General features: G+C 53.5%; 1 protein-coding gene across 1 annotated transcript in view; it reads right to left on the minus strand.

Moving 5' to 3' along the window:
- Positions 1–1,151: 1,151 nt before the first annotated feature.
- The window catches only part of APOC1 (apolipoprotein C1), an 85,791-nt gene continuing 59,105 nt past the window's right edge, over positions 1,152–27,837 (minus strand). Inside the window, exon 4 of the mRNA XM_085615466.1 lies at positions 1,152–1,376. Coding sequence (XP_085471592.1) covers positions 1,316–1,376 — 61 coding nt within the window. The 3' untranslated portion in view covers positions 1,152–1,315. The remainder of the gene's footprint in view (positions 1,377–27,837) is intronic.

Below are 27,837 nucleotides of genomic sequence, written 5' to 3' on the forward strand. Positions count from 1 at the left end.
GTCCACCTGCCATGTCATGACGAAGGGACCAGAAGGCACAGAAGAGCCACCTGCCACGTCATGAACATGAGACAAGGAGGTACAGAAGGGCCACCTGCCATGTTATGAACAAGGGACCGGGAGGCAAAGAAGGTCCACCTGCCATGCCATGAACAAGGGACCATAAGGCACAGGAGGGCCACCTGTCATGTCATGAAGAAGGGACCAGGAGGCACAGAAGTGACCCATTGCCATGTCATGAACAAGGGACCAGGAGGCACAGAAGGGCCACCTGCCACGTCATGAACATGAGACAAGGAGGTACAGAAGGGCCACCTGCCATGTTATGAACAAGGGACTGGGAGGCACAGAGTGGCCCTGCCATGTCATGAACATGAGACGAGGAGGCACAGAAGGGCCCCCTGCCATGTCATGATGAAGGGACCAGAAGGCACAGAAGAGCCACCTGCCAAGTCATGATGAAGGGACCACGAGGCACAGAGGGCCACCTGCCAAGTCATGAACAATGGACTAGGAGGCACAGAAGGTCCACCTGCCATGTTATGAACAAGGGACCGGGAGGCACAGAAGGGCCACCTGCCATGTCATGAAGAAGGGACCAAGAGGCACGGGAGGGCCACCTGCCATGTCTAGAACAAGGGAGCGAGAGGCACAGAACCTCCACCTGCCATGTCATGAACAAGGGACAGGGAGGCTGAAGGGCCACCTGACTGCCCTTGTGGAGTCAAGTTTCAACACACTGCCCTTGTAGTATCAACACACTGCCCTTGAAAAGACAAGTGTCAGCTCACTGCCCTTGTGGAGTCAAGGGTCAACACACTGCCCTTGTGGAGTCAACACACTGCCCTTGTGGAGTCAACACACTGCCCTTGTAGTATCAGCACACTGCTCTTGAAAAGACAAGTGTCAGCACACTGCCCTTGTGGTTTCAACACAATGTCCTTGCAGAGTCAAGTGTACAAAGGGAGTCACTTTGTTCTTCAGCTGGAGTTCAATAGTACATAAGACCCTGGGGCAGTGGTAGTAAGCGGCATTGCCCATCAAATATACTGCCCAATAGCCACTGCCCACCAGTGATACTGCCCAATAACCACTGCCCACCCCAAGCCCTGAGGAAAGGCCAAGCGCACAAACAAAAAGAAGAAAAGCTATTGGGAATATTTGCAAGTTTAATATGTATCTAAACATTAAAGATTCTACTGGAATACATAAGGTTAAAAGTCCGGTATCTGAGCATCTGTGCTATCCTTCAGTCCTCTGGCGCCATCTAGCGCTTCAGAGGGTGCACTGCAGGTCTGCTGGAGCTCCAGGGTCTCTACTTGGACTTGAGGTTCAGAGCTTCTTTCGCTTTGTGAATCTTATCCTTAAACCAGTTTCTGCAACAAAAACAGAGCACGGTTAGCATTGCTTCGAGAGGGGAGCAGTCAGTACAATCAAACGCAAGAGCACAGTAGACACGGCCCCCGAGAGGGGAGCATTCAGGAGGGTCAGATGCAAGAGCAACGTAAGCATTGCCCCCGAGAGGGGAGCATTCAGGAGGGTCAGACGCAAGAGCACGGTAAGCATTGCCCCCGAGAGGGGAGCATTCAGGAGGGTCAGATGCAAGAGCAGGGTAAGCATTGCCCCCGAGAGGGGAGCATTCAGGAGGGTCAGATGCAAGAGCAGGGTAAGCATTGCACCCGAGAGGGGAGCATTCAGGAGGGTCAGACGCAAGAGCACGGTAAGCATTGTCCCCCGAGAGGGGAGCATTCAGGAGGGTCAGATGCAAGAGCACGGTAAGCATTGTCCCCCGAGAGGGGAGCATTCAGGAGGGTCAGACGCAAGAGCACGGTAAGCATTGTCCCCCGAGAGGGGAGCATTCAGGAGGGTCAGATGTCCTGAATGAATCAAAAAACTGTAACTGTGTCCACTTTTGGAGAGGAGGAGAGGCTGAGAGGTGCAGAACCCAGACCTGGTGGACAAAGAGGAAGGCCTAGCTGAATGAACCTGCATGGAGGGTGAATCAAGGGAGTCCCCCCACAGCGGAGAGGACCTGGCGGCCCAGCTGGCCAGAACTAACCCAAGAAGGATGTACAAAGCCAGGTTGTCGAGGACCAAGGAAGCATCTAGGACTGGTTAACTGTGTCATCTATAAAGTAAACATGAGCCACCAGGGACCATGCGCTGACATCATCCGGACCATTGGTAGCCAACCCTTGACAGCCAGAAGGGGCATTGAGGTTTCATCTCTGTAACCGGCACATTTGAGTCCAGTCCCAGTGGCTGCAGCCATGACCCCGGACTCTAGACCTGTAGGAGCTTTGTCTCTTAATGCTTTAGTTCTGGAGATGTCATATATGAAGTCAAACTCAGGGCTTACCCAGTTCTCTAGTCCCAACTGGAGAGTCAATGTGTGCCTCTCCAGTGAAGCTTGCTGTCCATGGTGGAAGAAATGTTGGTGCTGGCCACACTCCAGCATCAGCAGTCCACTTGCTTTAAACCAGGACCTGAGGCTACTTCCGGATCAAATTGTTTTTTCTTGAACTAGAACCAGTGCTCGTAGCCCCAACTAGCAGATTCCAGGTAGCCTCAAAGTTAGAACTAGGCAGGCTTGTTAATGCATGGCAGATCCGGAAGTTTGGGAACCTGCCCAGGACAGGGGAGCCCTTGGCCTTTGGATGAAGGAAGCCAGAAGTGGCCACAGAGCTCTGTGATGTTCGTAGTATCAGGGGCAGTGTCTCGGCCCAGCAGGGGCAAGAACATGCATGTTCTGTTTAACATTCAGTGCCCTAGTTACATGTGCAGCCCCCACTGGAGATTATAGGGTAAATACTCATAGCAAACAGTCTGAGTTCTAGACTCTCCCTCACCTTGGGGGAAGCTCACAACATACTGCCCCTGTAGATTAAAGTGTCAACACACTGCCCTTGTGGAGTCAAGTGTCAACACACTGCCCTTGTAGAGTCAACACGCTGCCCTTGTAGAATCAACACACTGCCCTTGTAGAGTAAAGTGTCAACACACTGCCCTTGTAGAGTCAAGTGTCAACACACTGTCCTTGTGGAGTCAATAAGCAGCCCTTGTAGAATGAACACACTGCCCTTGTAGAGTCAAGTGTCAACACACTGTCCTTGTGGAGTCAATAAGCAGCCCTTGTAGAATGAACACACTGCCCTTGTAGAGTCAAGTGTCAACACACTGCCCTTGTGGAGTCAACAAACTGCCCTTGTGGAGTCAACACACTGCCCTTGAAAAGACAAGTGTCAGCACACTGCCCTTGTAGAGCTGTTTCAACACACTGTCCTTGCAGAGTCAAGTGTACAAAGGGAGTCACTTTGTTCTTCAGCTGGAGTTCAATAGTACACAAGACCCAGAGAAAGCATTGCACCCGAGAGTGGAGCATTCAGGAGGGTCAGACGCAAGAGCACGGTAAGCATTGTTCCCTAAAGGGGAGCTTTCAGGAGGGTCAGATGCAAGAGCACGGTAAGCATTGCCCCCGAGAGGGGAGCATTCAGGAGGGTCAGATGCAAGAGCAACGTAAGCATTGCCCCCGAGAGGGGAGCATTCAGAAGGGTCAGATGTAAGAGCATGGTAAGCATTGCCACCGAGAGGGGAGCATTCAGGAGGGTCAGATGCAAAAGCACGGTAAGGATTGCCCCCGAGAGGGGAGCATTCAGGAGGGTCAGATGCAAGATCAACGTAAGCATTGCCCCCGAGAGGGGAGCATTCAGAAGGGTCAGATGCAAGAGCATGGTAAGCATTGCCTCCGAGAGGGGAGCATTCAGAAGGGTCAGATGTAAGAGCATGGTAAGCATTGCCACCGAGAGGGGAGCATTCAGGAGGGTCAGATGCAAAAGCACAGTAAGCATGGCCCCCGAGAGGGGAGCATTCAGGAGGGTCAGATGCAAGAGCACATTAGACACAGCCCCCGAGAGGGGAGCATTCAGAAGCGTCAGATGCAAGAGCAACGTAAGCATTGCCCCGGAGAAGGGAGCACTCAGTAGGGTCAGTTGCAAGAGCACAGTGCATTGCCTCCTAGAGGGGAGCAGTCAGTACAATCAAACGCAAGAGCACATTAGACACGGCCCCCGAGAGGGGAGCATTCAGGAGGGTCAGATACAACAGCAACGTAAGCATTGCCCCCGAGAAGGGAGCATTCAGGAGGGTCAGGTGCAAGAGTACGGTAAGCATTGCCCCGAGAGGGGAGCATTAAGGAGGGTCAGATGCAAGAGTACGGTAAGCATTACCCCAGAGAGGGGAGCATTAAGGAGGGTCAGATGCAAGACCACAGTAGGCACTGCCCCCAAGAGGGGAGCATTCAGAAGGGCCAGATGCAAGACCACAGTAGGTACTGCCCTTGAGAGGAGAGTATTCAGGAGGGTCAGATGCAAGACCACAGTAGGCACTGACCTTCGAGAGGAGAGTATTCAGGAGGGTCAGATGCAAGAGCAACGTAAGCATTGCCCCGAGAGGGAAGCATTCAGGAAGGTCAGATGCAAGAGCACGGTAAGCATTGCCCATCGAGAGTGGAGCATTCAGGAGGGTCAGATGCAAGACCACAGTAGGCACTGCCCCCGAGAGGGGAGCATTCAGGAGGGTCAGACGCAAGAGCACGGTAAGCATTGCCCCTGAGAGGGGAGCATTCAGGAGGGTCAGATGCAAGAGCAACATGAGCATTGCCCTCGAGAGGGGAGCATTCAGGAGGGTCAGATGCAAGAACAACGTAAGCATTGCCCTCAAGAGGGGAGCATTCAGGAGGGTCAGATGCAAGAGCACGGAAAGGATTGCCCCCGAGAGGGGAGCATTCAGGAGGGTCAGATGCAAGAGCAACGTCAGCATTGCCCCGAGAGGGCAGCATTCAGGAAGGTCAAATGCAAGAGCACGGTAAGCATTGCCCCTGAGAAGGGAGCACTCAGTAGGGTCAGATGCAAGAGCACGGTGCATTGCCTCCTAGAGGGGAGCAGTCAGTACAATCAAACGCAAGAGCACATTAGATGCGGCCCCCGAGAGAGGAGCATTCAGGAGGGTCAGATGCAACAGCAACGTAATCATTGCCCCCGAGAAGGGAGCATTCAGGAGGGTTAGATGCAAGAGTACGGTAATCATTGCCCCGAGAGGGGAGCATTAAGGAGGGTCAGATGCAAGAGTACGGTAAGCATTACCCCAGAGAGGGGAGCATTAAGGAGGGTCAGATGCAAGACGACAGTAGGCACTGCCCCCGAGAGGGGAGCATTCAGAAGGGCCAGATGCAAGACCACAGTAGGCACTGCCCTCGAGAGGAGAGTATTCAGGAGGGTCAGATGCAAGACCACAGTAGGCACTGCCCTCGAGAGGAGAGTATTCAGGAGGGTCAGATGCAAGAGCAACGTAAGCATTGCCCCGAGAGGGAAGCATTCAGGAAGGTCAGATGCAAGAGCATGGTAAGCATTGCCCATCGAGAGTGGAGCATTCAGGAGGGTCAGATGCAAGACCACAGTAGGCACTGCCCCCGAGAGGGGAGCATTCAGGAGGGTCAGACGCAAGAGCACGGTAAGCATTGCCCCTGAGAGGGGAGCATTCAGGAGGGTCAGATGCAAGAGCAACATAAGCATTGCCCCCGAGAGGGGAGCATTCAGGAGTGTCAGATGCAAGAACAACGTAAGCATTGCCCTCGAGAGGGGAGCATTCAGGAGGGTCAGATGCAAGAGCACGGAAAGCATTGCCCCCGAGAGGGGAGCATTCAGGAGGGTCAGATGCAAAAGCACAGTAAGCATTGCCCCCGAGAGGGGAGCATTCAGGAGGGTCAGACGCAAGAGCATGGTAAAAATTTGCCCCCGAGAGGGGAGCATTCAGGAGGGTCAGATGCAAGAGCAACGTAAGCATTGCCGCCGAGAGGGGAGCATTCAGGAGGGACAGATGTAAGAGCAGGGTAAGCATTGCCCCCGAGAGCGGCACAGTCAGTAGGATCAGATGCAAAATCACAGTAGGCATTGCCCCTGACAGGGACACAGTCAGTAGGATCAGACGCAAGAGCACAGTAAACATTGCACCTGAGAGGGGAGCATTCAGGAGGGTCAGATGCAAGAGCAACGTAAGCATTGCCCCTGAGAGGGGAGCATTTAGGAGGGTTAGATGCAGGAGCAACGTAAGCATTGCCCCCGAGAGGGGAGCAGTCAGTACAATCAAACGCAAGAGCACATTAGACACTGCCGCCGAGAGGGGAGCATTCAGGAGGGTCAGATGCAACAGCAACGTAAGCATTGCCCCCGGGAAGGGAGCATTCAGGAGGGTCAGGTGCAAGAGTACGGTAAGCATTGCCCCGAGAGGGGAGCATTAAGGAGGGTCAGATGCAAGAGTACGGTAAGCATTACCCCAGAGAGGGGAGCATTAAGGAGGGTCAGATGCAGGACTACAGTCGGCACTGCCCCCGAGAGGGGAGCATTCAGAAGGGCCAGATGCAAGACCACAGTAGGCACTGCCCTCGAGAGGAGAGTATTCAGGAGGGTCCGATGCAAGTGCAACGTTAGCATTGCCCTGAAAGGGAAGCATTCAGGAAGGTCAGATGCAAGAGCATGGTAAGCATTGCCCCCGAGAGTGGAGCATTCAGGAGGGTCAGATGCAAGACCTGTTGGACAGGCCACACGAAGGGCTTGTTCCCTCCCCGCACGACAGGGCCCGAGCTCCGGCCCACCAGGCATAACCCACGAAAAGCACCCGTACCCCGTCTCCCGACGGATCTTCTGCCCTCGGACCTCTACTCATCACGGGGCCCAGCCCCACCGGCTTCCCCGGCCGGTTCAAGTGTCGTACTTTGGTACTCGGAACCGCGTAGGGGACAGGGCCCTACCTCTGTCTATTTTGGTATTAGCGAACCGCAAATGGTAAATGCGGCACGTACGAGTGCTTTATGTGCCGTTCCAGCTACGAATGCACTGTGTACACATATTCTGCTCAACTACGCGGGTTCCATTTTGGAAGCAGTGGCCATCTTGTCATTGCCCTCACATAGGCTATGATGGAGTTAATACGGGCCTCACAGTACACGGGCTTTCCCTCTGACTTCCCTGTGACCTGGGCAGCTGGCTCTGCTGCCCCGGGTCAAACCGGTCTCACGAGCTCCCCTTCCTCCTTCCACCTGTGATTCGTATCAGGGCTTGACCCGTCATAAAACCCTTTCATTCTACACAATCCCCCGGCTAATCTCTTCCACACCTGCTTGTTCTTGCTTTATGACTTGTTTCTCAAAACAGGAGATGCTTATATTTATTGGGGGGTCTATTTACTTCAAACATGGGATCTGAACCTTCCTGTGTAAATCATTGTGGGCTGGCCGAACTGGAATGTGGGATGGTCATCATGACTCTGCTTTTTCGTTTGTAATGTATACCTTTATATGACCATATCGTAAACCAAGGAATGTATGCCTGGAGCATGATATTTTGTACTTAAGGAGAAGTCCGTTCCTATGATTTTCAGCAGTCTCCTGAGAACATACACGCTGTTGTACTTCTAGGATACCTGTCATTGGTCTGCAGCCAATAAACGAATCTTTGACTTCACCCAGAAGACTCTGTGTTTCTGTAGGTCCGGAACAGGGTGAAACCCCGAAGTCATAGGGTGTGTGCCCCTGCACCGCTGGGTCTAAAATACCCAGTACTTCAGTTTGGCGCCCAACTCGGGCCGATTTCAGCGGTACCAGTCCAAGCCAGAGGTTCGTGAGGAGCTTCGTGTGGAAATTCCGGAGGAAGGCCGCCACTTCATCGACCCCTGCATGTCGACGTGGTCCGAAAGTCTTTTCTGCGAGGTTCTCCGCGTCCCGACAGCTACGAAGGACTGCTGCCCTGATTAATCGACATGTTTTGGACCCTTGACGAGTTTGAGAGAGCGAAACAATCGAGAGAGTCTTCTGGTGACGTCATCGATCAGCAATATTCAGTTAAGTATAAGTGGAGCGTCTCCCATTTGTTTTGGTATCCCTCGGGATCGTTTGATTTGATTTGGTAATTGGTGATTTGGTGTTTGCAAACCCCAAAGCCAGAGGACTCGTGTATTCACGAGAATATCGTAATCGATAATCCTTTGACGTTTGGATCTAGACTAGTGAGCGAAGATGCCTGGTTCTGGACTATTTGGTAGATTATTCTGTTTGGGTTGTGGAAAAGATTTCCAGCTGGAAGAATCATGTCCGGTTCCTCCGGTTGGAACTCCAACTTATGAGCTCTATGTGAAACATGGCGTAGGCCCCATTGCATATAACGAAGTGTGGATCCACTACACCAGGAAAGACGGTGTTTTAAAATGGCCCCAAAATGGTAGTTTTGATACCGATATTTTAGATAATCTGGAAATTAAATTGTTTAAGAAGAAAGCCCGGCCGGCGATGTTTGACTCTTTCCGCTTATGGCGAAAGGAAGCCAAACAGAAGGAAATTAAGCTAGTGAAAAAGAATAAGAGAGAGAGAGGTATGTCAGTAATGCAAGCAGCTGTACAATTTAAAGATAATGAAGAGGAGCAAATGAATGAGCAATTGCACAGGCAGCGTAAGTTAGGGATTGACAAATGTTACCCAGCTTTGCCACATTCTAAGCAGGATGAGTCAGAAGAAAAGGAGAAAGATCCCTTAATGTCGCATTTGTTGAGTTCGCCACCCCCGTATGCTCAAACTGCCACGGCGCCTCCCCAGCTTGTAAATATGCCACCTCCAGTGCATATACTGCAAGCCTTGCCGCAACCGTCAGTTGCTTTGCAACCAGTTCCTATTCCTGTAGCGCAGCCCTCTCAAGCGCCGTCAGTTGTGCTTCCAACTGCCCCCGCACTTCCTGCGACTTTGCTTAATCCAGTAACTGCCTCCCCTAACACTCTTCCTTCTACCACTCCAGTACCTGTCTCTACATCCTCTTTTCTTCCCTCTGTTTTTCCCCCTGTTCTCGCCTCAGCTTCTCCTTCAGCGCGACAGCGTTTAGCTAATGTGGTTACTACATTAATGTCGCCTCTCTTTGGGTCATCTGGTGCAACTCCTGGTGTACAGCGTAAGCAGTTGCGCAGCCAATTGCCTAACCCCGATGAGAAAAAGGTAATAGATCACATGGCGCGTAGATGGATCGTTTTTCCTTCACTGTATGATGTGGAATCGGTTGTTAACACTTTCCATCAATGGGATGCCCCGAAACAGAGATATGTATTCGAGAAAATGTGCGAAATTCTCTGTGAAGAATTGGAGGATAGTGGTAGAAATCCGAACCCGCAGGAATTGTGTAGAGTGAGGTTCGATTTTGGAACTGGTATAATTGTGGACCGCGAAGTAGATAAAGCAGTTGCGGTTGTATTGTCCTTAAGGAATGACGATTGCCAACAGTCATTGTTTGAACACGAGGTCCTTGTGGGGAAAAAGGCAAAAGCGCGACAATACCCTATGAGAGAAGTTCCCCCGGTATGGAAAGAAGCAGTTGCAGCTGTCGGCAATAACCCCGCTGTGCCAGCGCATTTCCAACGTGTTTGGGTGCATGTTCCATGGAAGCGCTCTGAGGTGTTAGCGCTTAAGCAGTCCTTGCCTGATCCCCGTAAAAACCCAGCAGGTTATTATAAAGAGTTGTCACAGACGGCAGGGTCATGCATTATGAATCTGGCCGACATAGACATGTTGTTTGGTAATGTTGTTCCACAGCCTCTATGGGGATCAATTCGTAATGTAGATCACGATGCAGAACTAGGGGATACATGGGCTAACATTGTTGCTGCTGATGCTAGACAAACGGGTGGTGCGAAACCAGAACCTTTAGTAGCTGAATTGCCTGGTAGAATCATCACGTATATGAAGACACTAATGCCTGCGATGCGCGTAAATTGGGACAAGTTATCTGCATGTAAGCAAAAGAAAGATGAGACAGTGTCAGACTTCTTTACTAGGTTTGAGGAAACGTTTATTGACCACAGTGGGCAAGATATGAGTACTGAGGGTGGCCAACGGTTGTTTGTGGATAAGTTTGTGCAGAATTTACTCCCTGACCTGTGTAAAAAGTTGAAAGATTCAGAGAGTTCTTGGGCCGTTTCTTCTTCAGCGCAAATACTGGCTACTGCACAGTATTATGAAAACAGAGATAAAGACGAGAAAGATAGAACGGAGAAGAAAACGAAGGAACTAAAGACAAAGGTCCTTTTACAGCAGGCCTATCCACCACGTGGCGGCGGTAATAATTATAGACAACCCCAAGGTGTCTATCACCAACCCCAACAATTTCAGACTAATCAGCAAATGAATGGGTATTATCAACCACGTGTCCCTGTAGGTCCCAACCAATGTTCATACTGCAAAGAGGAAGGTCATTTTAAATATAGTTGTCCTAAATTAATGCAACGGAACGGTAATATGTATGGCGCAAGAGGTAGAGGTGGTCAGCAAGCTCCTAGAGGCAGAGGGCGTGGAAGTGTACCCCAAAACGCGCGTCCTCTTCCGCCCCAAAGCGCCATTAATAGCTTTGATCAGCAAGCTAATGCGATTAGCAATACGGCCCAGTATTATAATAATGATTATTATGCAGAGGACGGTGATGCAGACAGTAATGATTACTAGGACAGCCATAGACAGAGAGAGGGAGTTGTTTCAGTGCCAGTGGATCAGAGTGGACCGTATGTTGATGTGACTACAGCAAATGTCACGGAGCCTTTCCTGCTAGACACTGGTGCTGCAAAGAGTTCAATCATGCATTCCAAACTCCCTGGCGCACCTTTGTCTGGCGATATAAATGTTTCAGTAGGTTTTTCTGGCGCCCCAGTTAGGAACCTGATTTCCAGTCCCATGTCACTTTCTGTTGGACCTTGCGAGCTGAAAGCGCCCCTGATCCTGACAACAGGTTGTGGTGAGAATTTGCTGGGATTAGATTTGTTGAAAAGATTGCACGCTACACTGCATTGTTCTCCTTCAGGAGTACAACTTACATTAGGCAAGCAAGTGGTTTCTCCAATGTATTTGTCTAAAAACACGATGCCACCTGAATTGTCATCCCTTCCGGATGCCCTTTGGGCTACTGGTCCCAATGATGTGGGCCTCTTGGAAATACCACCATATGTGGTGACTCTGAAGGCTAATGTCAGACTGCCACGTATTCCCCAGTACAAGATCTCTAATGAAGGCCAGAAAGCATTGTTAGACATTGTTAGCGACTTGATTAATAAGGGTGTGATTGAAGAAACAAGAGGCAACGTTTGCAATAGTCCGATTTTACCTGTCTTAAAACGAACGGACCCTTCACAGCCACCTGTTTACAGATTTGTGATTGATCTTAGAGAGGTTAATAAGATTGTTGTGCCTCAGTTTCCGGTTGTCCCTGATATAACTGCCTTGTTAACGATGATTCCAGCCTCTGCTGCATGGTTTTCAGTGATCGATTTAAAGAATGCTTTCTTTAGTATCCCAATTGCAGAAGAGAGCAGAGACATTTTTGGTTTTAGTCTGGGAGGCCGAAGCTTCCGCTTCAAACGCGCTCCCCAAGGCTACTGCGAGAGTCCATCCATATACAGTCAAGCTTTGAAAGCGCAGCTTGATGCACTTGTTTTACCTAGTGGCGCTATCCTGATCCAGTACGTGGACGATTTACTGATCGCTGCAGATACTGAAAAGATCTGTAAAGAAGCCACATTGTCACTGTTGCGCCATTTATCCGCTTACCATCACAAGGTGTCTCTCTCTAAGCTGCAATATTGTCGACAAGAAGTGACCTACTTAGGTCATCTCTTATCGAAGGAGGGAAGGAGACTGACCCCAGAAAGAATTCAAGCCATTGCACAGTTGAGTGTGCCAAAGACACAGAGAGAAGTGCGTGCTTTCTTAGGAATCACCTCATACTGTAGGCATTGGATCCCTAGTTTTTCTTTATTGGCAAAACCTTTATTAGCATTAACATGCAAAGACACACCGAATCCTATCCCATGGTCTGAAGAGTGCCAGAAAAGTTTTGTGGAATTGCGCAATGCGTTGTGTTCAGCACCTGTGTTGGGCACCCCTGACTATAGCAAGCCTTTTACATTGTATGTTCACGAGAAAGATGGATGTGCGTTGTCAGTGTTAACACAGCCTTTTGGCGACAGACCGCGCCCATGCGCGTATTTTTCATCCACCTTGGACCCTGTAGCGAGGGCATTGCCAAGCTGTCTGAGAGCGACAGCTGCTGCAGCGATGTCTATCCGACAATCTGCTGGTCTGGTAATGGACAACACATTGATTGTCATGGTTCCACACGCTGTAGACACATTATTAAATAGAACCAAGACACAACACTTGACTAGTGCGCGATTATCAGGGTATGAACTCACACTGTTAGCTAATCACATACACATAAAGAGATGCAATACGCTGAATCCAGCCACATTATTGCCGATTCCAGCAGACTCAGATGAGATTGAGCAACATGACTGTCTGTTCAGGACAGAAGAAGAGACGAAAGGGAGAGTAGATCTCAAAGATACTCCCCTGACTGAATGTGATGGCACTTTATGGGTAGATGGGTCATGTTTCAAGCTCCCTAATGGTGACACGACTGCTGCATATGCTATCACGACTTTACATACGGTCGTGGAAACTGCACGAGTGCCACATAATTCGGCCCAAGCAGCAGAATTGATCGCCCTCACGAGAGCATGTGTGTTGTCTGAAGGAATGAGAGTGAACATATACACAGATAGCCAGTACGCCTTTGGCGTGGCTCATAATTTTGGGCGTTTGCGGAAAGAGCGTGGGTTCCTGACGTCGCATGGAGCTAAAATTCAGAATGGCAAGTTGGTGAATGATCTCCTTGAGTCACTGACCCTACCTTTGCAAGTTGCGATCATGAAATGCAGTGCGCATAGGAAAGTCACAGATGATGTTGGACGTGGGAATGCGTTTGCTGATGAGACCGCGAGAGAAACAGCACAGAATGTGAAGACTAGAATGTATGTTGCAGGCCCCGCAAGATGGGGTAATAATGTGGGAATGTGTGAGAACACAATAGAGAGTGTGAAGTCGCTTCAGGCTGAAGCTACAGAAGAAGAGTTAAGCAAGTGGAGAGAGAGTATGGGTAAGTTGGATGAGAATGGTTGTTGGATTGACCTGACAGAACATAGGCGATGGTTGTTGCCTGATGCATATGTGCTTCCAGTGGTTACTATGGCACATGGAATGGCGCATATCAGTACGAAAGGTATTTGTAAGTTGTTGGCTCCAGTATGGCAGAATGTTGGGATTCCCAAGTGTGCAGAGAATGTGGTCAAGAATTGCATAGTATGCTTGAAGTACAACCCTGGTAGGGGAACCCCAACTCCGGCTGGTCACTTTGCACCCCCATCATGTCCATTCGAAGTTTTGCAGCTGGACTTTATTCACATGGAAAGATGCAACAACCTGAAATATGTACTAGTGGTTGTTTGTGCTTTCTCAAAATGGGTAGAGGCTTATCCTCTGAAGGATAACACTGCCCTATCCACAGCCAAAGCCCTTGTGAAGGAGTTTTTCCCCAGGTTTGGAATGCCGAGAATGGTGTGGTGTGATAATGGAAGTGAGTTTGTGGGTAAAGTGATGAAGAATGTATGTGAAGGTTTAGGCATAAGGCAGAAATTCCACGCTGCAAATCACCCCCAATCAGCTGGACTAGTTGAACGCTACAATGGAGCCTTAAAGCTCAAGTTGGCCAAAATCCAGGCGAGCACTGGTCTTAAATGGCCTGACGCTCTGCCTCTAGCACTCTTGTCCACCAGAATGACGATACACTCACGAGTGGGACTTAGTCCTTATGAAGTAGTCTTTGGCCGCCCGGCCAACGTATGGGGTGTGCCAAGGCCTACGAAGTTCAGTGAAATAGAGCATCCAGTACTGCTCGATTACCTGTATGATTTGACTGTTAAACTGCGTGTTTTGCACCAACAGGTACATGATACTCTTCCCCAAGCCTCTGAACCTCCTGGACACCCCATCAACCCTGGCTTGTGGGTCCTGGTCCGGAATTTCCAGCGTAAGGGCAACGACGAACCTCGCTGGATCGGCCCCCATCTTGTTCTTCTTTCGACAAGATCAGCAGTGCGAGTGAAAGGGAAGAAGCACTGGATTCATGGTACTCACTGCAAGGTAGTTCCCTTGCCTCTGCCATATGACCAGTGGGTCAACGAGGGTATCGCCGACTCAGAGACAGACATTGTACCTCGCTTTGTACCATTCAGTGACGCCCGCTTAAGAGACACAGCTTCAGACCAAGAGAGTGACAATATTCTGCAGGAAGCTGTGCCGCCATCAAATCGACTGGACACCACTGAGCCTGAACTTTTGTTTCAAGACCAAACAGCACCTGGCCGTCTCCGCTATAACTTGAGACCTAGGCCCATGGACAAATAAAGATTTCCTCATTATTTCCCTTTTGACATTTTTTGCTCTCCCATCTGAAGGACTTTCTTGATTTTTGTTTTTCGAACCACCATCCGGGTTCTGCCGCAGGGTCGCGGTGCCAAGACTTTGGGGTACAAGCCGAAGACGCTAGGTCAACGGTTCTGGTTGGTCTAGGGCGTTTCCCTGGACTGACAGGCGTACTCCTTAGCAGAAGAAACTCATCCACCGCGAGCGGCCCGAGTAGAGGATGGAGTTTTGTAGGATGGAGAGACCGATTGAGGAAATGAACTCTCAAACAAGGATGTGTAGAATTGTAAAAAGTAAATGTTTTGTCTTTTTGTGCTTTGTTACACTGTGTAGTATCATGATGTTTATTGTAGGATGTGTGTTTTCCTTTGCTCCAAAACCCATTGCACCCACTCAACAGCCTATATCTCTTTCTACTGCCTCCTCTCACTCTTTTCACCCTTTGCCTGAGCACGAACAGACCCGACGATCAGAGTTCGTAAATAACTCGTTTATCCAACTCTTGCACCAGCACCAACTGGTAATGAATACGACCAATTGCTGGGTCTGTGGGTTAATGCCCCATACCACTAACAAGGGTATTCCCTACCTGGTGCTGCCATATAGTTACAATGGATCGTCATGGGTATTCCAGACCATGTTTCTCTATGCTCTAGATACGTACTCCCCTCGCCAACCGCGTTCCATCAGACCTGGTACAAATAATAAAGCCTTAGTGAAAGGAGTTGCCGATATGAGTAGGGATATTAATGCATACTCGTCCATTCCCAAAGAAGAGCTGAGACCTTATGTAGGATGGAACGCGACGGGGTATAGTATTAGTCTGGGTGAAAGACAGCGAAAAATCTCATCTCCAATCTGGGTCGTACCCCACCTGGGTCGGTTCTGCTTACAGGGTAATGGTCAGAACCCTAGGGCTCAACTGGGAAGAAGTGACTGTACTGAAACGTACACTTTCCCGTCACAGTTTTCCCCTGCGTTTTTGGCTGCTAAGGGCACATATTTCATCTGTCATGACCGAGCATATACATGGTTGCCCCCTGATTTCTCGGGCACATGTTATATTGCGAACTTGCTACCGCCGACATTTACTGCCGCCTCCGACTATCACAAGACCAGAGTTGTGAGAGGCGTGATTAGTAAGGAGGACACTGCCGGTCAGGAAGCAGGAGATTTCTTCTTGGGTTTCCTGCCGTTTTGGGGACCTATGATCAATAGTAGGAACCTGAGACAGCTGACTCGTGTGGTTGAATCCACCGTCAATGTAACGGCTGGTGCCCTTAGTAATTTGACAGCTGAGCTCCAAGCGGATCGCCTTATGACTTTGCAGAACCGCATGGTCCTAGACGTTATTCTTGCAGACCGCGGTGGGGTATGCAAGGTCATCCAATCCAGTTGCTGCATTTTCATACCAGATAATGCTCCAACAGTGTATCAAGCCATCTCCAAACTCCATAAAATATCTGAAGCCATACACGTGGATAAGGGAGATTGGTCACTGATGGGATGGTTCTGGGAATTGATATCTGCCTGGGGTTGGAAAGTTCTGATGGTCATTGGAATGATCTTAGCCATTCTTTTCCTGTTCTGTCTATGCATACAGTGGGCTCCTGCGATATGTGGCCTCTGTGCTACCTTATGTGTAAGGAAACCTGTATCGAGGGACGAGCTAAGTAATAGGATGATGCTACAGCAACATCTCCATGACTTCGTGAACATTGACCTAGACTCGGATTAAGATGAGTATGGTGATTGCCTATGTAAGGGCAAAAGGAGGGTCTGTCGTACTTTGGTATTCGGAACCGCGTAGGGGACAGGGCCCTACCTCTGTCTATTTTGGTATTAGCGAACCGCAAATGGTAAATGCGGCACGTACGAGTGCTTTATGTGCCGTTCCAGCTACGAATGCACTGTGTACACATATTCTGCTCAACTACGCGGGTTCCATTTTGGAAGCAGTGGCCATCTTGTCATTGCCCTCACATAGGCTATGATGGAGTTAATACGGGCCTCACAGTACACGGGCTTTCCCTCTGACTTCCCTGTGACCTGGGCAGCTGGCTCTGCTGCCCCGGGTCAAACCGGTCTCACGAGCTCCCCTTCCTCCTTCCACCTGTGATTCGTATCAGGGCTTGACCCGTCATAAAACCCTTTCATTCTACACAATCCCCCGGCTAATCTCTTCCACACCTGCTTGTTCTTGCTTTATGACTTGTTTCTCAAAACAGGAGATGCTCATATTTATTGGGGGGTCTATTTACTTCAAACATGGGATCTGAACCTTCCTGTGTAAATCATTGTGGGCTGGCCGAACTGGAATGTGGGATGGTCATCATGACTCTGCTTTTTGTTTGTAATGTATACCTTTATATGACCATATCGTAAACCAAGGAATGTATGCCTGGAGCATGATATTTTGTACTTAAGGAGAAGTCCGTTCCTATGATTTTCAGCAGTCTCCTGAGAACATACACGCTGTTGTACTTCTAGGATATCTGTCATTGGTCTGCAGCCAATAAACGATTCTTTGACTTCACCCAGAAGACTCTGTGTTTCTGTAGGTCCGGAACAGGGTGAAACCCCGAAGTCATAGGGTGTGTGCCCCTGCACCGCTGGGTCTAAAATACCCAGTACTTCACAAGCCGCCATCTTGGGCCCTGCACCACGAGGCCGCGTGGCCTCACCCCGACCCTAACCCCGGGCCTGACCGGCCCCGACATCCCGGCACCACCATCCACCCAGGAGGTGAGCGGACCACTTGGCAGGTCAATGGGAGGACGAAGTGTCAAGAGCTCTTCCCCCGCCAGGTGCCGATCGCCCCAGCTCCCCCGGGCGCTGGCTCCACCCCCTGCTGGGTGTCTGGACACCTCCATCCCGGGCCCTCCGACCTCCAAGTGCGAGGGTCCGGACATCAAAGAGCGCCTGCCCTATAACTGGGGCAACTCCGGAGCAGGAAGGCAGTTGTATCCTGGAGTCGAGAGACACCGAGAGAACTCAGCCTTGACGGACTACTGGCGCTGCCGTAGCCCGCTCTTGTGAACCATCGTCCTGCCTGCTGGCGCTGCCGCGGCCTTCTACAACATCCATCCTCGTCGGGACCTGCTGGCGCTGCCGCGGCCCATTGTAACGACCATCCTCGTCGGGACCTGCTGGCGCCGCCGCGGCCCGTTGTAACGACCATCCTCACCGGGACCTGCTGGCGCTGCCGCGGACCGTACATCGACCATCGTTCCGGGACCTGCTGGCGCTGCCGCGGCCCGCACCAACTAAGCTCGAGGATTGTGAGCTAATCATCATCTCATCCAAACTACCTGACTGGTAGACAGACTGTCCCGCTACCCCTTACCCTGCTTTGAGAGACTTGAATCGAGGGGACCCCTGAGTCCAGACCTCCTTGTACCATTCAACCGTACCTTAAGAAGTGCTTATAAAGAACACTGAACCTTATCCGTGTGTGGTATCTGTCTGTGGGGGGGGAAGTTACTTATCTGTACGATCGCTGGAGACGGCTCTCCCCGGAGACCTCTCCTCCTGACCCCGGCCGACCCTCCCGGTCCGTCTATCCTTTCTAACATTGGTGGCCAGCGGCGCGATCCGAATCAACGCGTAATCGTACAGAGAGTAGCTCACCCCACGACAACAACACGATGTCAGCCAAAGATAGCAACTCCACCGAGAAATTCCAAATGGAGAAATTAGAAGAATACAACCACCGCGAACTGAGACAATTCTGCATAGAACTTGGCATTGCTACCACCGGCCTGAGTACCAAAGAGGATCTAAAGCACGCCCTAGAGTCGTGGGCAGAAACTGGGGTCGCCGGACCCTCCGACCAAAGCAGCATCACACCAGAGGGAAACGCCACGGCTCCCGAGGAGCGGGGAACGGGCCTCTCGCAGGAGGAGATCCGAGAAAGAGAAAGAACCAGATTGCACGAGCTGGAAATGGCACGACTCAAGATGGATGGGGAACTCAAGTTAGCTGAACAGAAACTCAACCTCGAGCACATGCGGCTCCGAGATGAACGAGAAGAGAAGCAGAGACAGAGAGAGCTGGAGGAGAAAAAAATAACGCTCGAGCACGAGCGCAAATTGGCGGAAATAGAACTTCGGAAACAGAATAAAGAACTGGGGGTGCCTGAGCGACCACACACCCCGGGGCCAATCGAGAAAAAAGTCCACATCCCCAAGGATGTTGTCCGCGAGTATGTCCGAGAAGACGACATACAACAGTGGTTTAAAGCCTACGAGATCGCCATGACCTCCCACCGGATCGACCGGAGTGATTGGGGAGCCGGACTCTGGGGGAGGTTTATCAACGAGGGGCGCGATGCCCTACTGCAGCTCCCAGATCACCAAATGTCGTCCTACGACCACATGAAGGCTGCCCTCCTCACCCGCTACGGCCTCACACCCGAGATGTACCGCCAGAGGTTCAGAGATTGCACCCGGATCCCAGGTACAACTTGGGTAGAATACGTGAACTATTTCAGCCGTGCCTTCGAGGGTTGGATAAAGGGGAGCCAGGTCACCACCTACGAACAACTCTTTAACCTGATGGTATGGGAGCACCTGTCGAACAACTGCTTCGTCGAGCTCAGGCAGCACCTCCTCGACAGTAAGCTGACTGACCCCCGGCAGCTCGCCGCCGAAGCTGACCGATGGGAAAGCACCCGAGTGGGCCGGAGGGGGCCACACGAACAGAACAGAAACAACCAAGGCCAGCACCGTCCTCGGGGAGGAGGAGGGGGCCAGGGGCGAGGGAGAGACGCCTTGCCCGCAACACCCGTGGCCAGCACCCCGGCTCCGGCCGGTCGGGGCAACCCCCCGTGGCGTCCTGGGGTCCGAGCCAATGTCACGTGCCACCGATGCCAGCGAGTCGGCCACTACGCCAATGACCCGAGCTGCCCGCAGAACCAAACACCCAAGCCCCGCCAGGTAGCTGCCGCCGCCCTGGGGGAAGAGCGATCATTGGAGGAACCAGAGGAGTATGAGCCGGCCCAGCAAGAGTGGGAACCGGCCGCCATGGTCCTGGCGTGCTTAGGGGGAAGAGACATGGTCCCGCGGGCTCCCCTACCCGCTAACACCAGGAAATACAGTCAGTGGGTGACCATTAATGGACAGCGAGCCGAGGCCTTGCGTGACACAGGCGCCAGTGTGACGGCCGTCCGCTGTCACCTGGTGAAGCCCGAGCAGATCCTGCCGAACATTCTCTGCCCCGTCCGCTCGGCAGACAACTCTGAAAGTATGTGTCAAATGGCCTGCGTTCCATTCGAATGGGGAGGGGTCTCCGGCCTGTTGAAGGTGACGGTCCGGGACGATGCCCCCGTGGACTGCCTCCTGGGAAATGACCTCGAGAGTTCCCCGTGGGCCACCGTGGAGAGAAGAGAGCACCTGGGGATGCTGGGCCTCCCGGACTGGGCCTGCATAACCACCCGGTCCATGGCCGCCCGTGCCGTCCCTCGATCAGAAGAACCAGAATGGCCAGCACCTCCGCCCCCAGTCGCCCCAGTAGAAGACACCGACGAGGCCAGCCTCCCAGACCCGACGGCCGAAGGGGACGCGCAACCCCAGGACCTTCCTGACCTGGCTCAGTGGCGTCAAGAGGGGGGGCCCACCCAAGCACAGTTCCGCCAGGAACAAAAGACCTGTCCCTCCCTCGAGGGACTCCGCCAACAAGCCAGCGCCCAGAACGCAGGGGACTCCACCGGAACTCACTGGGTCTACTGGGATAACGACCTGCTATACAGCGAGCAAAGAATCGCCGAGCTGGGGGCCGGTCGAGTACTGGTGGTACCTCTCCGCTTCAGAGACTTTCTGCTCAACCTGGCCCACGATGTCCCCCTGGCTGGACACCTGGGCCAAGATAAAACGTACAGCCGCCTAGTGACCCACTTTTTCTGGCCGAAGATGAGGAATGACGTCCTAAACCACTGCCGATCTTGCCCCACATGCCAAGCCAGCGGGAAGAGTGGTCGGAAGCTGAAAGCCCCTCTGCAACCCTTCCCTGTGGTCACCACCCCGTTCGAGAGGGTGGGGATAGACATCGTGGGGCCTCTGGACCCCCGCACGGCACAAGGGCACAGGTTCATCTTAGTACTGGTGGACCATGCCACCCGCTACCCCGAGGCGGTGCCCCTACGGACCGTGACAGCTCCGGTGGTTGGCCGGGCCCTAATGGGGATCTTCTCCCGGGTAGGCTTCCCCCGAGAAGTCGTCAGCGACCGAGGCACGAACTTTATATCCAAATACATGAAGTCCCTCTGGCAACAATGCGGGGTCACCTACAGATTCACGACCCCCTATCACCCCCAAGGGAACGGACTAGTGGAGCATTTTAACCGCACCCTCAAGGGGATGATTGGAGGATTGGAAGAGCCCCTCCGTCGCCAGTGGGATGTACTACTCCCGTGCCTCCTCTTCGCCTACCGCGAAGTTCCCCAGAAGTCCCTCGGTTTTAGCCCTTTCGAACTCCTGTACGGGCACCCTGTGCGAGGGCCCCTCAGCCTAGTAAAAGAAGGTTGGGAGATGGCCCCCCTAAAGACCCCTCCAGACGTCTTCAAATACCTCCTGGCCCTACGCAATCAGACCCGGCGCTTCAGAGAGATGGCCAAGGCGAACCTCGAGGCCAGCCAGGAGGACATGAAGAGGTGGTATGATCACAATGCCTCCTCCGTTGAGTTCGAGCCTGGACAACAAGTATGGGTGATGTCCCCCACCGAACCATGTGCCTTGCAAGATAAGTGGACGGGGCCCTTCAAAGTGGTCGAGCGCAAAAGCCCCGTCACTTACCTCATCGACCTGGGGACCTCCCGGAACCCCCTTCGGGTCCTCCACACCAACCGACTCAAACCACACTTTGTGCGCTCAGAACTCAGCCTCCTGATGGCTACGGACAGTGGGGCAGAGGAAGACTCCGAACCCCTCCCGGATCTTCTGAAGACTCAGGAGAATGACGGCTCCGTGGACGGGGTCCGACTCTCTGACACCCTCACTTCGGAGCAACGCCAGGGCTGCCGGAACCTCCTGCTGCAGTTCGCTACCCTGTTCTCCCTCACCCCCGGGGTCACCCCTTGGTGTTTGCACGACGTGGACACCGGGGACAGTCCCCCTGTCCGACACCGGGCCTACCGCGTACCAGATCGGGTACGGGCCTGCATACAGGAGGAGGTGGCCAAGATGCTCACAATCGGGGTCATCGAGCCCTCGGACAGTCCCTGGGCCAGTCCGGTTGTATTGGTCCCCAAAGCCGCTGCCCCCGGCACCGCACCTGAACTGAGATTCTGCGTCGACTACCGGGGCTTGAACGCTGTCACCCGGACCGACGCTCATCCGATCCCCCGAGCAGACGAGCTGATCGACCGGCTGGGGGCCGCCCGCTACCTCAGTATCTTCGACCTAACAGCGGGCTACTGGCAGATCGGCCTCACACCCAGGGCTCAGGAACGGTCAGCCTTCTCTACCCCCGATGGCCACTACCAATTCAAGGTCATGCCCTTCGGCATGAAGAATGCCCCCGCCACGTTTCAACGCCTCGTGAACCAGGTCTTGGCGGGGCTCGAAGGGTTCAGCGCTGCCTACCTGGACGATATCGCTGTGTACAGCCACCACTGGCCCGACCACCTCCGTCACCTCCAAGAGGTCCTACAGGCCCTCCAGCGGGCCGGCCTCACAATTAAGGCCGGCAAGTGCCAAATTGGCCAAGGGTCTGTGACCTACCTTGGGCACCAAGTGGGAAGCGGGCTGGTGGCCCCGCTACAACTTAAGATTGCTGCCATCCAGTCCTGGCAGCCCCCCGTCACCCAGACCGAGGTCCGAGCCTTCTTGGGGATCACCGGCTACTACCGGCGGTTCGTGAAAGACTACGGCAGCATCGTGGGGCCCCTCACGGGTCTCACGTCCAAGAACCAGCCGAAGCGGATTAACTGGACCCCCGATTGTCAAGCGGCCTTCGAGAAGCTGAAGGCCGCTCTATGCACCGCCCCTGTGCTCCAGGCCCCCGATTACAGTCGGGAATTCATGGTACAGACCGACGCCTCCGACCACGGCATCGGAGCCGTCCTTTCTCAGTTAAACCCCGAAGGTCATGACCAGCCGGTGGCCTTCATCAGTCGACGTCTCCTGGCCCGAGAACAGCGCTGGAGCACCATCGAGAGGGAGGCCTTCGCAGTGGTGTGGGCCCTCAAAAAGCTCCGGCCCTATCTCTTCGGTACCCACTTCCGGGTACAAACCGACCATCGACCCCTGCAGTGGCTGATGCAGATGCGGGGGGAGAACCCAAAACTCTTGCGCTGGTCCATTTCCCTGCAGGGAATGGACTTCACTGTGGAGCACCGACCAGGCCAAGACCACGCCAACGCGGATGGCCTGTCCCGCTTTTTCCGCCTCGACGAGGAGAGTCCCCAAGGAGATGGGTGACTCTCCCCGTCTTCAGCTGGGGGGGACGCATGTTGGACAGGCCACACGAAGGGCTTGTTCCCTCCCCGCACGACAGGGCCCGAGCTCCGGCCCACCAGGCATAACCCACGAAAAGCACCCGTACCCCGTCTCCCGACGGATCTTCTGCCCTCGGACCTCTACTCATCACGGGGCCCAGCCCCACCGGCTTCCCCGGCCGGTTCAAGCCGCCATCTTGGGCCCTGCACCACGAGGCCGCGTGGCCTCACCCCGACCCTAACCCCGGGCCTGACCGGCCCCGACATCCCGGCACCACCATCCACCCAGGAGGTGAGCGGACCACTTGGCAGGTCAATGGGAGGACGAAGTGTCAAGAGCTCTTCCCCCGCCAGGTGCCGATCGCCCCAGCTCCCCCGGGCGCTGGCTCCACCCCCTGCTGGGTGTCTGGACACCTCCATCCCGGGCCCTCCGACCTCCAAGTGCGAGGGTCCGGACATCAAAGAGCGCCTGCCCTATAACTGGGGCAACTCCGGAGCAGGAAGGCAGTTGTATCCTGGAGTCGAGAGACACCGAGAGAACTCAGCCTTGACGGACTACTGGCGCTGCCGTAGCCCGCTCTTGTGAACCATCGTCCTGCCTGCTGGCGCTGCCGCGGCCTTCTACAACATCCATCCTCGTCGGGACCTGCTGGCGCTGCCGCGGCCCGTTGTAACGACCATCCTCGTCGGGACCTGCTGGCGCCGCCGCGGCCCGTTGTAACGACCATCCTCACCGGGACCTGCTGGCGCTGCCGCGGACCGTACATCGACCATCGTTCCGGGACCTGCTGGCGCTGCCGCGGCCCGCACCAACTAAGCTCGAGGATTGTGAGCTAATCATCATCTCATCCAAACTACCTGACTGGTAGACAGACTGTCCCGCTACCCCTTACCCTGCTTTGAGAGACTTGAATCGAGGGGACCCCTGAGTCCAGACCTCCTTGTACCATTCAACCGTACCTTAAGAAGTGCTTCTAAAGAACACTGAACCTTATCCGTGTGTGGTATCTGTCTGTGGGGGGGGAAGTTACTTATCTGTACGATCGCTGGAGACGGCTCTCCCCGGAGACCTCTCCTCCTGACCCCGGCCGACCCTCCCGGTCCGTCTATCCTTTCTAACAAGACCACAGTAGGCACTGCCCCTGAGAGGGGAGCATTCAGGAGGGTCAGAAGCAAGAGCACAGTAACCATTGCCCCCGAGAGGGGAGCATTCAGGAGGGTCAGATGCAAGAGAAACATAAGCATTGCCCCCGAGAGGGGAGCATTCAGGAGGGTCAGATGCAAGAACAACATAAGCATTGCCCTCGAGAGGGGAGCATTCAGGAGGGTCAGATGCAAGAGCACGGAAAGCATTGCCCCGAGAGGGGAGCATTCAGGAGGGTCAGATGCAAGAGCAACGTAAGCATTGCCCCCGAGAGGGGAGCATTCAGGAAGGTCAGATGCAAGAGCACGGTAAGCATTGCCCCCAAGAGGGGAGCATTCAGGAGGGTCAGATGCAAAAGCACAGTAAGCATTGCCCCCGAGAGGGGAGCATTCAGGAGGGTCAGACGCAAGAGCACGGTAAGCATTGCTCCCGAGAGGGAAGCATTCAGGAGGGTCAGATGCAAGAGCAACATAAGCATTTCCCCCGAGAGGGGAGCATTCAGGAGGGACAGATGTAAGAGCAGGGTAAGCATTGCCCCATAGAGCGGCACAGTCAGTAGGATCAGATGCAAAATCACAGTAGGCATTGCCCCTGAGAGGGGCACAGTCAGTAGGATCAGACGCAAGAGCAGAGTAAGCATTGCCCCTGAGAGGGGGGCATTCAGGAGGGTCAGATGCAAGAGCAACGTAAGCATTGCCCCTGAGAGGGGAGCATTTAGGAGGGTTAGATGCAGGAGCAACGTAAGCATTGCCCCCGAGAGGGGAGCATTCAAGAGTGTCAGATGCAAGAGCAACGAAAGCATTGCCCCTGAGAGGGGAGCATTAAGTAGGGTCAGATGCAAGAGAATTGTAAGCATTGCCCCTGAGAAGAGCATTCAGGAGGGTCAGATGCAAGAGCAAGGTAAGCATTGCCCCCGAGAGGGAAGCATTCAGGAGGGTCAGATGCAAGAGCATGGTACGATATTGCCCCCGAGAGGGGAGCATTCAGGAGGGTCAGATGCAAGAGCAATGTAGGAAATTGCCCCTGAGAGGGGAGCATTAAGTAGGGTCAGATGCAAGAGCACGGTAAGCATTGCCCCTGAGAGGGGCACAGTCAGTAGGATCAGACGCAAGAGCACAGTAAGCATTGCCCCTGAGAGGGGAGCATTCAGGAGGGTCAGATGCAAGAGCACGGTAAGCATTGCCCCTGAGAAGAGCATTCAGGAGGGTCAGATGCAAGAGCACGGTAAGCATTGCCCCCGAGAGGGAAGCATTCAGGAGGGTCAGATGCAAGAGCACGGTAAGCATTGCCCCCGAGAGGATAGCATTCAGGAGGGTCAGATGCAAGAGCAACGTCAGCATTGCCCCGAGAGGGGAGCATTCAGGAAGGTCAGATGCAAGAGCACGGTAAGCATTGCCCCTGAGAAGGGAGCACTCAGTAGGGTCAGATGCAAGAGCACGGTGCATTGCCTCCTAGAGGGGAGCAGTCAGTACAATCAAACGCAAGAGCACATTAGACACGGCCCCCGAGAGGGGAGCATTCAGGAGGGTCAGATGCAACAGCAACGTAATCATTGCCCCCTAGAAGGGAGCATTCAGGAGGGTTAGATGCAAGAGTACGGTAAGCATTGCCCCGAGAGGGGAGCATTAAGGAGGGTCAGATGCAAGAGTATGGTAAGCATTACCCCAGAGAGGGGAGCATTAAGGAGGGTCAGATGCAAGACGACAGTAGGCACTGCCCCCGAGAGGGGAGCATTCAGTAGGGCCAGATGCAAGACCACAGTAGGCACTGCCCTCGAGAGGAGAGTATTCAGGAGGGTCAGATGCAAGACCACAGTAGGCACTGCCCTCGAGAGGAGAGTATTCAGGAGGGTCAGATGCAAGAGCAATGTAAGCATTGCCCCGAGAGGGAAGCATTCAGGAAGGTCAGATGCAAGAGCATGGTAAGCATTGCCCCGAGAGTGGAGCATTCAGGAGGGTCAGATGCAAGACCACAGTAGGCACTGCCCCCGAGAGGGGAGCATTCAGGAGGGTCAGACGCAAGAGCACGGTAAGCATTGCCCCTGAGAGGGGAGCATTCAGGAGGGTCAGATGCAAGAGCAACATAAGCATTGCCCCCGAGAGGGGAGCATTCAGGAGTGTCAGATGCAAGAACAACCTAAGCATTGCCCTCGAGAGGGGAGCATTCAGGAGGGTCAGATGCAAGAGCACGGAAAGCATTGCCCCCGAGAGGGGAGCATTCAGGAGGGTCAGATGCAAGAGCAACGTAAGCATTGCCCCCAGGAGGGGAGCATTCAGGAGGGTCAGATGCAAAAGCACAGTAAGCATTGCCCCCGAGAGGGGAGCATTCAGGAGGGTCAGACGCAAGAGCACGGTAAGAATTGCCCCCGAGAGGGGAGCATTCAGGAGGGTCAGATGCAAGAGCAACGTAAGCATTGCCCCCGAGAGGGGAGCATTCAGGAGGGACAGATGTAAGAGCAGGGTAAGCATTGCCCCTGAGAGGGGAGCATTTAGGAGGGTTAGATGCAGGAGCAACGTAAGCATTGCCCCCGAGAGGGGAGCATTGAGGAGTATCAGATGCAAGAGCAACAAAAGCATTGCCCCAGAGAGGGGAGCATTAAGTAGGGTCAGATGCAAGAGAATTGTAAGCATTGCCCCCGAGAGGGAAGCATTCAGGAGGGTCAGATGCAAGAGCACGGTACGCATTGCCCCCGAGAGGGGAGCATTCAGGAGGGTCAGATGCAAGAGCAATGTAAGCATTGCCCCCGAGAGGGAAGCATTCAGGAGGGTCAGATGCAAGAGCACGGTAAGCATTGCCCCCGAGAGGGGAGCATTACGGAGGGTCAGATGCAAGACCACAGTACGCACTGCCCCCGAGAGGGGGGCATTAAGGAGGGTCAGATGCAAGAGCATGGTAAGCATTGCCTCCGAGAGGGGAGCATTAAGGAGGGTCAGATGCAAGACCTCAGTAGGCACTGCCCCCGAGAGGGGAGCATTCAGTAGGGCCAGATGCAAGACCACAGTAGGCACTGCCCTAGAGAGGAGAGTATTCAGGTGGGTCAGATGCAAGACCACAGTAGGCACTGCCCCTGAGAGGGGAGCATTCAGGAGGGTCAGATGCAAGAGCAACGTAAGTATTGCCCCCGAGAGGGGAGCATTCAGGAGGGTCAGATGCAAGAACAACGTAAGCATTGCCCCCGAGAGGGGAGCATTCAGGAGGGTCAAATGCAAGAGCACGGTAAGCATTGCACCCGAGAGGGGAGCATTCAGGAGTGTCAGATGCAGGAGCACCGTAAGCATTGCCCCCGAGAGGGGAGCATTCAGGAGGGTCAGATGCAAGAGTACGGTAAGCATTGCCCTCGAGAGGGGAGCATTCAGGAGGGTCGGATGCAAGAGCAACGTAAGCATTGCCCCCGAGAAGGGAGCATTCAGGAGGGTCAGATGCAAGAGCAACATAAGCATTGCCCCCGAGAGGGGAGCATTCAGGAGGGTCAGATGCAAGAACAACGTAAGCATTGCCCTCAAGAGGGGAGCATTCAGGAGGGTCAGATGCAAGAGCACGGAAAGGATTGCCCCCGAGAGGGGAGCATTCAGGAGGGTCAGATGCAAGAGCAACGTAAGCATTGCCCCGAGAGGGGAGCATTCAGGAGGGTCAGATGCAAGACTACAGTCGGCACTGCCCCCGAGAGGGGAGCATTCAGAAGGGCCAGATGCAAGACCACAGTAGGCACTGCCCTCGAGAGGAGAGTATTCAGGAGGGTCAGATGCAAGACCACAGTAGGCACTGCCCTCGAGAGGAGAGTATTCAGGAGGGTCAGATGCAAGAGCAACGTAAGCATTGCCCCGAGAGGGAAGCATTCAGGAAGGTCAGATGCAAGAGCACGGTAAGCATTGCCCCGAGAGTGGAGCATTCAGGAGGGTCAGATGCAAGACCACAGTAGGCACT

This window comes from Triturus cristatus, chromosome 7 (genome assembly GCF_964204655.1).
Source record: "Triturus cristatus chromosome 7, aTriCri1.1, whole genome shotgun sequence".
Taxonomy (NCBI): Eukaryota; Metazoa; Chordata; class Amphibia; order Caudata; family Salamandridae; genus Triturus; species Triturus cristatus.